This window comes from Vanacampus margaritifer, chromosome 15 (genome assembly GCF_051991255.1).
Source record: "Vanacampus margaritifer isolate UIUO_Vmar chromosome 15, RoL_Vmar_1.0, whole genome shotgun sequence".
NCBI lineage: Eukaryota > Metazoa > Chordata > Actinopteri > Syngnathiformes > Syngnathidae > Vanacampus > Vanacampus margaritifer.
Window position 1 is genome coordinate 17,103,164 of NC_135446.1, and position 14,105 is coordinate 17,117,268.

General features: G+C 40.2%; 3 protein-coding genes across 3 annotated transcripts; 2 read left to right on the top strand and 1 right to left on the bottom strand.

Annotated features, from left to right (window-relative positions):
* The first annotated feature begins 62 nt into the window (after positions 1–62).
* On the top strand, positions 63–8,026 carry alpk1 (alpha-kinase 1). Its single transcript, XM_077544603.1, has 14 exons — positions 63–117; positions 211–320; positions 388–542; positions 650–848; positions 917–976; positions 1,049–1,135; positions 1,212–1,288; positions 1,365–1,460; positions 3,037–3,141; positions 3,209–4,619; positions 4,695–4,842; positions 4,908–5,070; positions 7,172–7,358; positions 7,457–8,026. Exons 2-14 carry the CDS (start codon positions 212–214, stop codon positions 7,645–7,647), a joined length of 2,988 nt encoding a protein of 995 aa, XP_077400729.1. The 5' UTR covers positions 63–117; position 211; the 3' UTR covers positions 7,648–8,026.
* A 1,597-nt stretch (positions 8,027–9,623) lies between these two features.
* Positions 9,624–12,645, top strand: epdl1 (ependymin-like 1). Its single transcript, XM_077544616.1, has 6 exons — positions 9,624–9,775; positions 9,868–9,902; positions 9,981–10,115; positions 10,187–10,370; positions 11,383–11,470; positions 11,546–12,645. Exons 1-6 carry the CDS (start codon positions 9,709–9,711, stop codon positions 11,661–11,663), a joined length of 627 nt encoding a protein of 208 aa, XP_077400742.1. The 5' UTR covers positions 9,624–9,708; the 3' UTR covers positions 11,664–12,645.
* A 16-nt stretch (positions 12,646–12,661) lies between these two features.
* Positions 12,662–14,042, bottom strand: cskmt (citrate synthase lysine methyltransferase). The gene is made up of 2 exons (XM_077544615.1): positions 13,791–14,042; positions 12,662–13,414 (listed from the first exon to the last, which is right to left on the bottom strand). Exons 1-2 carry the CDS (start codon positions 13,867–13,869, stop codon positions 12,744–12,746), a joined length of 750 nt encoding a protein of 249 aa, XP_077400741.1. The 5' UTR covers positions 13,870–14,042; the 3' UTR covers positions 12,662–12,743.
* Positions 14,043–14,105: the final 63 nt, after the last annotated feature.

Here is a 14,105-nt window from a genome sequence, read left to right on the forward strand (position 1 = left end):
CTTGTTTTTCAAACGCTCCTTGTGATGCGTGGTAATATTTCCTATTTCCCTGAACGCAGCATGCTAAAGTCCGCCCTTAAACCAGAAAGTGAAAGAAAACTTGAAACCTACTGTAAGGTAGGTGTTCCATTAACTTATGTAGATTAATGACTTTGACCATACGAGCAGTAAGATGGCTTTATTTATTATTTATTTACTGATTTTTAACAGAATGACCAGCCAGGAAGTGGGAAATTTGTTGAAGAAATGCTTCACGGCAGCAGCAAAAAGCTCCTCGCAACTCACTGAGGCCGAGATGCACAACTACTGCAGTGTCAGAGGTCTGACACAAGAGGGCGCTATTGCAACAGGACCGACACTGATTCTATGCTTGTCCTAATGTTCCAGATATCCTATGTGTGGAGCTGGCTTCGCTTCTGCAGGAGGCCGTGGAAATGAGGTGGCCTTTTGTGCCCGAAAAGTGGCAGTACAAGCAGGCCATCAGCTCCGATGACAAGAGCAACTTGAGCGAGCTCATTGGCCGGCATCTACCTCAACTCCTGGTGATGGCCGCTCATTGTGACCTTCTGGAGAAGTCTCAGGAAAAAAAATCGAACATGTTTAGTCTCCAGTGAGACAGGTCATTTACTTTTCACGTGTCTATCGGCAGATTGTCCTGGAGGCCGCCATCGTGGCCCAGGAAGCGCACGTGGCGCTCGCTTTGATTTTCTTGGTGGACCGCTTCCTCTACTGGACCGACGAGTCTGAGCAGTTGTTGAAGATCAGCAAGCTGCTTCACAAGCGCCATCCAGGCGCCCCCGTAGCCCCTCAGCTGGTCATACGACAGGCCCGCGTGTACCTGAATTCAGGTGACTTGAGACTCGGCTTCTTTACGAGTAAACAAATACATTGAAATCAATCGCCATCTCTCCTGTAGGTAAACTGCAAAAAGCTGAGTACATACTGAGCCATCTCATTATCAATAGCGGGGCCACAGGTGAACACACGTTTAACATCTTATAACAGCGCCCTGTAACCTGAATAAATCACATTTCTTATCTTTTGACAGGATGTTGGGTGTACCATTCGGAAAGTGAGCGCGCTCTTGTACAGGCTGTTAGCCTGCAAGTTCGTGGAATGGTTTTGCAAAAACTAGGTCTGATTCTTTTTTTTCCCTATTGAGTGAAGTCACTCATCATTTTGACACCTCTCTACTTTAAATGTGCTCGCAGGCTTGTGGCTGGAGGCCGCGCAGCTCATCTGGGCTTCTCTGGTCGGTTACTACGCGCTGCCCCAGCCAGATAAAAAGGTGAAAGGGGCTTTTTTTTTTTGGTGGGTTTTAGAAGCCACCTGAATTAACTTCTTCACTGGTGTTGACCTCACAGGGTATCGGGACCTCCCTTGGCATTCTAGCTAACATCCTACTGTCCATGAATGATGAGGACTTCCATGCTTTTAGGACCACCCCAGACATTGATTTAGTGAGTGGAACTCCTGACTAATCTTAAAAGAGAAGTCACCCCCCCCCACCCGAAAAAAAAAACAAAATAATAAATAAATAAATTGTTGACATTAACTCATTCACTGCCATTGACGGCTATAGACGTCAAAAATTCATTTGAACTATTTCTGTTAGTTAAATTGTTTTCCCACTTTTGTTAACAAGAGTGTGAAAACCTAGAATTTTTTTATTGTACATTTAGAAAAGATATCAAATTTGTTATTAATCGTGAGTTAACTAGAAGTCATGCGATTAATTACAATTAAAATTTTAATCGCCTGACGCCCCTAATTTTTTATAATCTTTTCTTTTTTTTTTAATCACGTCAGTTTAATACATTTTTTTATTGTAATTAATCACGACTTCAATAATTAACTCACGATTAATCACAAATTTTATATCTGTTCTAAATGTACAATATATATATATTTTTTTTAATTAAATTTCTTATTAACAAAAGTGGAAAAAGTGGAAAACTAATAGAAATAGTTCAAATTAGTTTTTGACGTCTATAGCCGTTAATGGCAGTGAATGAGTTAATGTGTTCTATGCAGCCCCACTAGTCTAAATACAGTATTCTGGTTAATATTGCGTTAGTCAAATATAAGTTACGCAGCACAATCCAGCAGTTCTGATCAAAATGCAGAACTTAGAAGGCAGCCATTTTGCCACTTTGCTGTTGCTCACGCATTACTTACCTAAAATTGAGTTTCGGACAGTTAAATGAAAAAGCAGGCAAGGCGAGCCATTGGAGCCAAGAGTCAAACATGCAAAATTGTCTCCTAGGAGCGACGTCATCTGAAGGTACTTTTCTAGTGACTGCTACTAGATGAGGTCACTTCCATGAGACTTGTCAAATTTGAAATAAATATACTTAAATCACATTTAAAATCAATCAAAGGACATTTTCACTAATTATAGTTAGTTTTGTAAATTTAAAATGTAGTTCCAGTTTTTTAAAAAGCTATTTTTATTTTATTTTGTTGACGAAAATGAATTTTTCGAATTTTAGTTTTGGTTATCGCTAGTTTTAGTTTTGGATAAGTCGTTGCCTAAGCCATGAGCAACTGTGATGTCATCTTCAGTCGACAGCAAGTGGCAAAATGGCCGCCCCCTGAGATGGATAAAAATGTCATGTTTAGATGAGGTCACTTCCATGAGACTTGTTAAATTTTAAATAAATATACAGTACTTAAATCATATTTAAAATCAGGACATTTTCACTAATTATAGTTAGTTGTAGTTAGTTTTGTAAATTTAAAATGCAGTTCCAGTTTTTTAAAAAGCTATTTTTATTTTATTTTGTTGACGAAAATGAATTTTTCGAATTTTAGTTTTGGTTATTTCGCTAGTTTTAGTTTTGGATAAGTCGTTGCCTAAGCCATGAGCAACTGTGATGTCATCTTCAGTCGACAGCAAGTGGCAAAATGGCCGCCCCCTGAGATGGATAAAAATGTCATGTTTAGATGAGTGAAGTCCCATATAATATATTATTGTCAGAAATGTTTAAAGTTAAGAATCCGTACCATTTTTAATTGATTTATCTTTGCGTGCAGTCTTTGCTCGGTGACGCAACCCATCGTCTCCTGTCGGCAGCCGAGGCAGCCAAAATGGCGGTTGTATACAGCCAGTACACGTCGCTTTATGTGCTGACCAATGTGGTATGTTTGATTTACATGATGTATCAAACGACGTGGCCGGCGAGTCTTACCCTTTGTTCTCTCGTAGACAGCCCAAGGGACCTGCTTGTTGTCGTACAGCTTCTCAATGGCGTGCCCCCCCGCAAAGAGGACCTTCTTCCTCTTACAGGCCAAGGAGGCGTTTGAAGTGGGCCTCCTCAGCAAAATGGCGGGCGAGGCGGTCGCCAGCAAGCAGGAGCTGCACACCTTCATCAAGGCAGCTTACTCGCTCGCCGTCACCCACAAATGGCTCGACGGACCCTCTGCGGCCGCCACGCGGGCGACGGAGGCTTGCCGAGAGGCTTTGGCTCGTTTTTACGATTACCGCCGCGCGGACGTCGGCGACAGGGGCGGATTTTGCGCTAAAATCATGCAAATGGTGGCTCGGGTCAAGCTGGAGTTGCGCGTGGAGCCGTTTGTCAATTCCGACAGCCGCTCTTTTATCCCGGATGGCTTCGGAGATGTGAATGACGGGTGGGGCGGGTTCACTTTGGATGGCTTCTCCAGGTCGCTGCGGAGATTTCAGAAGTATCACGTGTCGCTGTGTGAGACGACTGACGCCAAATGTGAGGGCGGGAAGGAGGAGGTAGATGGAGCAAAGATGTGTATTACAGCATTCGGGACCACAGTGGATGTTCTCAGCACTGAATGCGGCACGGGGGCCTGTAAAGCTCCAAGCGAGGGACCCGCTGATGTTTCTGGACTGCCGAGTGCAAGCAGCCTCGGCTCTTCCTGGAAGAAGCTGTCTTTGACGAGTTCCGGGTCCGGGAGGTGCGCCGTTACCACACCTCACAGACCCGCCGCCCACTTCTCCTCCAGTGCAAGTAAAAGATCGGACAAATTTGAATTAGTCGAAGCTGATATAGCAACAGCGGGCTCCGATGCCCCCGATGATGACCCAATAGACCCATCAGCCGATGGACCGCCGCAGTCTTTATCCCAGCTGATACTCAGATCAAGCTCTCTTAGCAACAGTTTTGGCTCCAAGTCGTCGTGGGAAAACATTTCAGCAGGCTCGAGATCATCCAAGTATGCGGGAAGTCGCCAGAGCAGCAAATCATCCGAGTCAAGCGGGAGCTTCTTCCTCATGAGAACGCAAGACGGCGACGCGAGCGATCCCGGGTATGACCCCGCTTCTGGGTGGGAATTCTTAAACCTGCCCAAATCGCCGGAGAACCCTAAAGCAGATGCCGCCGGGAGTTGTCGCACCACCGAACCTTCTACGGAAGATTCTCACGGGACGCCAGAGGAGTTGATGCTTGGTCCTCAAACGTCGAACCCTTGCTGCAACAGCTGCTTCAAGAGCAACACCGTGGCTCATGTTGGTCCAGCACGGCAGTACTCCTTGACCCAGGAGGACTACCGCAGCCTCCTGGCTGGGGTTTGCCACGAATGTCTGCTGAAGAGACTGAGCAGCGACAAAGACAAGTTCAAACTTGAGACGTACGGGACGGTCCACAGTAAGATTCAAGTCCGCACTTCATATGTTTCTCAATGCATACCACACCACTGATGGAAATTATCACCTCTGCCAGATGCCCTACATTTAAAGTTCTCCAAAGCCTCGGGACTGTGGACGGCGAGGGAGACCTGCGTCTATATCGGCGAGTCAATGGGCTTGCACGGCACACACAGAACCGCCATCTGGGTCCAGTTCTTACACCAGGAAGAAAGACTGAGCAGGTACACCGAGAAAATAAAACAGCGGGAACCTCAGCAATGGTTTCTGACTTTGCACCGATACGCAGTTACGTCGGGAAGGACTACCGGAAACCGACGCAGATCCAGTTTCACCTGAGAGATGTGGAGAGGCAAATGACGGCCCAGTATTATGTGACGGAATTCAACAAGAGCCTCTACGACAAAGAGGTCATGGCCCAGATGTTCTTCCTGCCCTCAGAGGCGCTGTTGGTAAGCTGCAGTAACGCCACACTGTAAAAAATGTTTTATTTTTTCTAAACAGTAATGTTCCGGCAGCTGGGACGCCAGAAAAATACTGTGAAATAACAGAAAATTACTTTCTCGTAAAAATATAAATAAAATAGAAAATCAGTATTTTTCCGGCATCTGGGGTGCCAGAAAAATACTGTGAAACAACAGAAAATTACTTTCTGGTTAAAAAAATAAAATATATTTTTTTTTAAACGGAAAAATACTGTGAAATAACTGAAAATTACTTTCTCGTAAAAAAAAAAAATAAAAATAAAATAAAAATCTGTATTTTTCCAGCAGCTGGGGTGCCAGAAAAATACTGTGAAATAACAGAAAATTACTTTCTCGTAAAAATATAAATAAAATAGAAAATCAGTATTTTTCCGGCATCTGGGGTGCCAGAAAAAAACTGTGAAACAACAGAAAATTACTTTCTGGTTAAAAAAATAAAATATATTTTTTTTTAAACGGAAAAATACTGTGAAATAACTGAAAATTACTTTCTCGTAAAAAAATAAATAAATAAATAAAAATCTGTATTTTTCCGGCAGCTGGGGTGCCAGAAAAATATTGTGAAATAACAGAAAATTACTTTCTGGTTAAAAAAATAAAATATATATTTTTTTAAACGGAAAAATACTGTGAAATAACTGAAAATTACTTTCTGGTTAAAAAAATAAAATATATATTTTTTTAAACGGAAAAATACTGTGAAATAATTGAAAATTACTTTCTCGTAAAAAAAATAAAAAATAAATAAAAATCTGTATTTTTCCGGCAGCTGCGGTGCCAGAAAAATACTGTGAAATAACAGAAAATTACTTTCTGGTTAAAAAAATAAAAATTATTTTTTTTATACGGAAAAATACTGTGAAATAACAGAAAATTACTTTCTGGTTAAAAAAATATAAAATATATATTTTTAAACGGAAAAATACTGTGAAATAACAGAAAATTACTTTCTCGTAAAAATATAAATAAAATAGAAAATCAGTATTTTTCCAGCATCTGGGGTGCCAGAAAAATACTGTGAAATAACAGAAAATTACTTTCTGGTTAAAAAAATGAAAGAAAAAAAAATTAAAACGGAAAAATACTGTGAAATAACTGAAAATTACTTTCTCATAAAAAAATAATAAATAAAAAAAATCTGTATTTTTCCAGCAGCTGGGGTGCAAGAAAGATACTGTGAAATAACAGAAAATTACTTTCTGGTTAAAAAAATAAAATAAATTTAAAAAACGGAAAAATACTGTGAAATAACTGAAAATTACTTTCTCGTAAAAAAAAATAAATAAATAAAAATCTGTATTTTTCCGGCAGCTGGGGTGCCAGAAAAAATACTGTGAAATAACAGAAAATTACTTTCTCTTAAAAAATTAAATAAAATAAAAATTTTAAAAAGTGTCATTTTTGGCAGCTAGGGCGCCACAAAAATACTGTGAAATCTCATAAAAACACGTTTTTTCCCCCCAATAATTAAAGTAGTTTGCTGATGCCTCAGCAGAGGCAGCATCCGTAAGTAAGTCCAGTTGTTTGCTTTGCGTATTATTCACCCTCTCAAGTTTTTCCCTTTACTTATATCTCATTAGATGTCCTTTCAAAATAAATGTTAATACGATGAACGCTACCATCCAGGACATAACAGAAATTGTCAATTTTCAATTTTTGACTATAGATTTCTCAGTAAATATAAATGGGATGTTGTTGTTTTTTCATTTTTAACGGTTTTAAAGTAGAATTTTACATTTTATTCCATTAAATAACAGACAAATATTTGTTAAATTACAATACATTTGTGAAAGTATTTTAACAATCAATATATATTTTTACATTTACAATGATTTAAGTTATTTTACATTTGAAATTGAAGTTTATTTTTGTAAATTAAATGATATTTTTACAATACAGAAAACAACTGTAAAATAAAAAGTAATATTCTGTTATATTACAGTTTTGTTTTTTAACAGTGCAGAACTAGAGGTGGCAAATCCAGGTCCAGAAAGTCTTTCTTTTCTGGACCTGGATTTGCCACTTAACACCAAACAAGATGCATTCTCATCTGTGTGCCGTTGAGCAGATTTTAGATGGAGATATAATCACGGGCTGCATCACCGTGGAGCCGTACATGCTAGGCCAATTTGTCAAACTCACCAACAACATCAAAAGGAAGAACAACACCCTCCCTGCCACCGAATACGGCCTCGCCTTCGGACATTTCACCTACCTGCACTCCAACTGCCAGGACGTCGTCGTGGACTTGCAAGGTGCGTGTCCGAAAGCAGGACGTGTGAAATTAAGATTTTTTTTATTTATTTTTCCCTGGAAATGAAGAAATGACAAATACATGTTGCTGTCCTCACAGGGTGGGTGACGGCCAATGGCAAAGGGCTGACTTACCTCACCGACCCCCAGATACACTCCACTCGAACCCCCCGCGGCCCGGCCAACCTCGCCCACGGCGGTATTGCCTCTTTCCTGCGGGAGCAACACGGACCGGAGTGCAACAGCGTTTGCCGGCTACTCAACCTGCCGCCAGTGCCCAAACAGTCATAATATAATGTATCAATAATTTGTGTTGACTTTAAATCTTGATGCTGGAATCAAAAATAATGGTGATCACAGATTATCCAGGTCTGCTAGAATTATTGTTTTCATTGTGGTATAATACAAATACATGAGTGAGTTCCGGTCTGACTGGTTTGAGCCTGCAGGAATCTCTTGGCTGACACAACAAAAAAAATCACCTGAATGTGACCTGAATACATGTTCAGTGTACGACATAACACACACGAGTTGTCAGGTGATTTCTTTATCAGTGATGATTAACCTTCATAGTGTCGTGCTTCTTGCTAGTCATGTGATAGCCGACTAATAAAGGAAGACTGCTGCGCAAGTGGTATTGTGGAAAAAAATATCCAACTTCTCCCTTAAACCGTCCTGTGTTGTTTGCCTTGACCTCGGATGTGTTGTATTTAAATAAATCAGGTGCAGGCAATCTATTTAGCACAGCGTGTTCTAACGTGCATGTAGTGCGTATCGGCGGCGGTTTCCGAGATGTGTCTAGCGTGCGTGTGTTGTGATACGCCGGAGCTGATACTAAGTGCGCCGTGAGAGTGTTGTGTCTTTTCTTGTCAAAGAATTGTCAGAATTTAGTCAAAGAATTGCCAGAGGGGAAAATACTGTACCTTATTCACAATGAAAAGAATAGCCACCAGACCAACTAGCTAGCTAGTTGCTAGCTAGTTGCTAGCTAGCCAGCTAGCAATGCAAGAAAGGTAACAATAACATTCATAACATGTTATGGTTTCATTCATAGATGTACTTTGTTCACCAATTGTGACAACTTAACTTTTTACTGTGATGTCACCACTGGTTTTATTGGCCTCCCATGACCCACTAAGTCACTCAACCTCAAAATACTTACTTAGCTTGATGTTGAGAGTGTTGTGTCTTTTCTTGTCAAAGAATTGTCACAATTTAGTCAAAGAATTGTCAGAGGGGAAAATACTGTACCTTATTCACAATGAAAAGAATAGCCACCAGACCAACTAGCTAGCTAGCTAGTTGCTAGCTAGCCAGCTAGCAATGCAAGAAAGGTAACAATAACATTCATAACATGTTATGGTTTCATTCATAGATGTACTTTGTTCACCAATTGTGACACCTTAACTTTTTACTGTGATGTCACCACTGGCTTTATTGGCCTCCCATGACCCACTAAGTCACTCAACCTCAAAATACTTACTTAGCTTGATGTTGAGAGTGTTGTGTCTTTTCTTGTCAAAAAATTGTCACAATTTAGTCAAAGAATTGTCAGAGGGGAAAATACTGTACCTTATTCACAATGAAAAGAATAGCCACCAGACCAACTAGCTAGCTAGTTGCTAGCTAGCCAGCTAGCAATGCAAGAAAGGTAACAATAATATTCATAACATGTTATGGTTTCATTCATAGATGTACTTTGTTCACCAATTGTGACACCTTAACTTTTTACTGTGATGTCACCACTGGCTTTATTGGCCTCCCATGACCCACTAAGTCACTCAACCTCAAAATACTTACTTAGCTTGATGTTGAGAGTGTTGTGTCTTTTCTTGTCAAAAAATTGTCACAATTTAGTCAAAGAATTGTCAGAGGGGAAAATACTGTACCTTATTCACAATGAAAAGAAAAGCCACCAGACCGTAGCTAGCCAGCTAGCTAGTTGCTAGCTAGGCAGCTAGCAATGCAAGAAAGGTAACAATAACGTTCATAACATGTTATGGTTTCATTCATAGATGTACTTTGTTCACCAATTGTGACACCTTAACTTTTTACTGTGATGTCACTACTGGCTTTATTGGCATCCCATGACCCACTAAGTCACTCAACCTCAAAATACTTACTTAGCTTGATGTTACCTATGAAGTTAAATATGCATCATCACGTGCTGTCTTATCTCAGTTGAAATCCAATACACACAATATAGTGAACGACTCGGTGGACTGTTTTTACAAGGCAGTGGTCATTAAACAGCGTAAAGAGGATGAACCTTATCCTAGTTATGTGTGTGCTTATAAGGAAGTGACTCCACCTCGCTCACTTGTTGCCTGTGAGCAGTGGTGGCGTGCAAACATGAAACTTTTAGTTGCGCTCGTGTGCTTTCTGGCAGCATGCGTGGCCCAAAAGCCTCACCCGTGCTGTAAGTATGCATCCATTCCTCGGATTGATTCCTTTTGATCTCCTTTTTTTTTTTTTTTACTGTATTAACTTGGCTTTGCTTCTTCCAAACAGCGAGTCCTGCACTTCTGAGTGGCCAACTCACTTTGGTACGTTTTTTTTTTTTTCTCACTCACTGTTGTAATCACGGAGCCACTGAACTCTGAGATTTTATCTTTTTTGTGCAGTCCACACAGAATGAGCAGCTGTGGGCTTTCGCCCGCTACCTCTACGACGCACTGGGACACCGGATAAGACTCCAGGAAATGGGATTTTACCAGAATAAATCTTTCACCTATGATGCTCTTCTTCTCTACAGAGAGGTGAGCCACGTGCTATCACTGAATCCAAGATCTGAAAACTGAGATTGTTTTGCATGTCTTGTGTCCACCAGGCCGTCATGTACGAGATTAACCAACAAGATCACACGTGCAGGAAAAGAGCCCTGCGGGTGGATTTCCACCCGATGGCAGTCCCGAGAAACGCCACTCTTATGGGCCAGGCCGTTGTGGGGAGCTCCTCGGGCCCGGGTCAGGGTCTTCTCGTCAACACGTGGACGGGCAAGCTTCTTGACAACGGTGAGTGGGCGAGTGGGGATGAAAGCACTTCAAAATAATCTTTAATTTTTTTTTTTTTTTTCAGGAGAGCTCAGTATTGTTCATTCGATTTGACATCATCATTGCTCTCCTTTTTTTAAAAATAAAATAAAAATAAATTTAAAAAAAAATTAATAAATGTTTTTTTTAATATATATACATATATATACATATACACACATATATATATATATATATATATATATATATATATATATATATATATATATATATATATATATATATATATATATATATATATATATATTTTGTATGTGGGTGAGCATGTGCGTGCGTGCGTGTGTGCGTGTGTGTATTCATCAGTTCACCTAAAGCCCATTAAAAAAAATCCCATACTAATAATATAATATAATAATAAATTGCCAAATGCAGAAACATCAATGTAAGTTATCACGATGTGGTGGCTCTCGCTAACAGACAGAATTAAGTAACCAGAATTAGGTTAAAAATTTCTATATACGTAGACCATGTTTCTATAAATTTTGATATTTGGTTTTTATTTGAGGCAGATATTTTTTCCATTAAAATGTGATTTATGAGGAGGTTAGACCATTGGTCGATATTCAGAGTTTGTTTATTTTTCCAGTTAACAAGAATTGTTTTTTTAGCGATAGTAAGGGCTACAAGTGTAGATTGAAATTGTTTATGTGGTAAGTCAGTTGTTGTTAGGTCACCTAGCAAACACAAGTTTGGAGATAAAGGTATCCTACAGTCCAAAAATAGCGGAAAGTTTTTCTCAGACTTTAGTCCAGAAATACATAACCGGAGTACATAACCATAAAGCATGAACATAAGTGTCTGTAGTGTTTTGTAAGCATTGGAGACAAATGTCGGAGTCTGAGAGTCCCATTTTCTTCATCATATATTGAGTAATGTATGCTCTGTGAATAATTTTATATTGGATAAATTAAAATAATCTTTAATAATCCCACACATGGTCACTCTTATTTCATCTTTTTTTTTTATCCCACAGCACCGTACTTGGTTACCGTTACTGAGTTTGGATGCATTCCCGTGTCCACAGCCTACAGAACTCAGTCGTTTGGGTGGATGGTGACCAGGTGAGTCATTATTTATGTTCTATGCTTCGTTTTGATGACAGGATTTCCTATTATGGTTTATTTTTGGTTCAACAGCTTCTTCAACAATGTCATTGGCATTTCCGACCCCAATCAGCTAAACCCGCCGGCCTTCTGCCAAGACGCGCTGGATGAGGAGCCGGTGGATTTCTTCAGCTTGTTCCATATGAAATGAATACATACACAAGTGAATCCCTCGCCGTATCGGTAATCATCTTATGTTACACTGTGATGCTAATTTAGTCGACCAGAAAGAAGCAGCTGGCTTGAGAATAGTGGTTTTGTGTTTGCCGCCTGTTGATCTGACCCTAAGTGTCTATTTTATTTTATTTTTTAGTGAAAGTCAAACTTAACTCTTTGACTGCCAAAAACGTTAAATAACGTTTAGTAAAATCCTATGGAGGGGTGCCAAAGACGTTAAAAGACGTTTTTTTCCAAAACAGAGGTGAAACTAACCATTTTCTATTGTTGATTGCTGAAAAACGGAATAAGGTAGAAACAAACTTTTTTTTCTGATGAAAGATGAGAGTCCAATCTTCATCTATCATTTGGTAGTATGTGTGTTTCCATAGTCCAAACACATCATTTTCTGTGGACCTTGAAAGATCAGTCAAAATGCTTAAATCGGCTGGCACCCACGGCATCCCTTTTCTGAAAACGTCTGGCAGTCAAAGAGTTAAACATTTCCTGACAATAATAGACTAAACATGACATTTTCATTAATATTATTACATTTGAGGAATATGAGTTTGGAAGCAAAATCCAGCAATTTTTGTCCATCGCAGGGGGGCGGCCATTTTGCCACTTGCTGTCGACTGAAGATGACATCACAGTTGCTCACCTGTTTTCTGAAGCTGAGTTGTGATTGGTTGTTACCGGAGACGTGCGTAACATTGATGTCATCTGCAGCAAGTGGCAAAATGGCCGCCCCCCCCCCACTGAGATGGGGAAAAAAAAGGGCTGGTTTTGCTGCTTAACTCATATTCCACAAATTTAATATTAATCAGAATGTTATGTTTAGACTAGTGAGGTCACATATAACATATAATTGTCAAGATTTTTGCGGGAGTTGAATTCCTCTTTAATTCACATTTGTGATAATCAATTATTTGTCTGCTGTTTGCTTGTGCTGACTCAATAAAATAATGTCAAAACAATGAATTTCCATCAATAATCCATCCAAAAAATGCTTTATGACTAAACTGATATTTTCATTATTTTTGCACTGCAAAATCTGACAGTCACATAGAAATATTCACTCAGTCGGTGTTTCACATTTGGGAGAGGGGGTCACTTGATAGCAGTAGTAACAGACACCCCTCAACTCACCAACTTCATGTACCGCAACACGAGCAGTCCGCGCTTCCGACTCCAGCCACAGCAGCCTGGCATCTGGATCCTCATCCGAGAACTGCAACAGAGACCCCGAGTGGCACAGCACCGTTAGACACTGCTTCAGCACCAGGCCGGCGCTCCTCTTCCCTTCCTTGGACTTCAACAGGGCATCCGTGGTGCCTTTGTCCACGATGAGATCCACGCTGGCGGGAGCAAAGTGTTTATGCAGCTGCGTACAGTCCAGTTCCACAAAGTCCAGCTGTGAAGAACAGTTGCCAGGTTGGACAGCTTTGGCCCGCACGTGCTCCTGCATGAGCCGTACAGCCACAGGAGAAATGTCCCCGCACGTGACCCGAACCGGTACGGGGCAGTGTCGATAAACCGACGGACCCAAAGCAGAAGTTCCGCAGCCCATATCCAGGACTTCAAGTCTGGTATCAGGGCTCACCTTGGTTTGTAATACAGGCATGATGAAGTTTTGCACTGCTTCAAATCCAAAGAACCACTCAAAGTTCTTAAAAGTTTTGTTGCTGCTTTCAGAATAGAAGCGGTCCCAGGTGGCTTTCTTGTCCATGTTTTCAATCATTTCAACTAGACAGACACACAAAAGGAGACACAGGTTAGCCTCTGCACCATAAAAACACCTGAATAAGCATCCAGTTTATATTTTCACATGCAATCTGGGTAGCTATTCATATCTAAGAATACGTTCTTACATTCACTATTAACTTAATACAATTTTACTGAACAGTCCTTAAAGTGTATAGTGTATATAACTCATTAAATGGACATAATACGCATTGAAGTAAAACAGGAATTAAACTGTGCTGCACTTCCATCAAAAACAAGCTAGTTAGCATTCGAGCTAAAAGAGCACAACACTAGCACGAGGTGCCGTGACCGCATAAAAAACGACACAACCCTCCGCAAAAGAACAAAATTGATACCAATCTGGCGTGAAACTCACAGCTAAGAGAAGAGTGAAGTCGTAAACATGCTGAAAATATCCTCGGACTTGTCAATAATGACTTTGACAGCGGAGCCATTGCTGTTTGTTAGCTGAGTAGCAGAGCTTAGTGCGACAGGAGCGCTTACTCTGACTTGAAAACACCATGGACTACAAAAACCCGCCATTTTCATTTTGGGCATTGAATAGACGATCATTGTTGCGCTTGTGACGATTTTTTTTCTTCTTCCTTTATGATGACGATCTCTCCGGTCCAAATATATATACAGTATTTGCACAACAAACAAATTAAACTACTGCAACTTTTTTTTTTCA

Bases quoted from the DNA above. Each gene is read 5' to 3' on its own strand.
- epdl1 (XM_077544616.1), top strand. From the start codon at position 9,709: ATGAAACTTTTAGTTGCGCTCGTGTGCTTTCTGGCAGCATGCGTGGCC. The intron at 9,903-9,980 runs GTACGTTTTTTT...TTTTTTGTGCAG, and splicing joins TGAGTGGCCAACTCACTTTG to TCCACACAGAATGAGCAGCT. The intron at 10,371-11,382 runs GTGAGTGGGCGA...TTTATCCCACAG, and splicing joins GGGCAAGCTTCTTGACAACG to CACCGTACTTGGTTACCGTT.
- alpk1 (XM_077544603.1), top strand. From the start codon at position 212: ATGACCAGCCAGGAAGTGGGAAATTTGTTGAAGAAATGCTTCACGGCA. The intron at 977-1,048 runs GTGAACACACGT...ATCTTTTGACAG, and splicing joins TATCAATAGCGGGGCCACAG to GATGTTGGGTGTACCATTCG. The intron at 4,843-4,907 runs GTACACCGAGAA...ACCGATACGCAG, and splicing joins CAGGAAGAAAGACTGAGCAG to TTACGTCGGGAAGGACTACC.
- cskmt (XM_077544615.1), bottom strand. From the start codon at position 13,869: ATGGCTCCGCTGTCAAAGTCATTATTGACAAGTCCGAGGATATTTTCA. The intron at 13,415-13,790 runs GTGAGTTTCACG...GTGTCTGTCTAG, and splicing joins ACTTCACTCTTCTCTTAGCT to TTGAAATGATTGAAAACATG.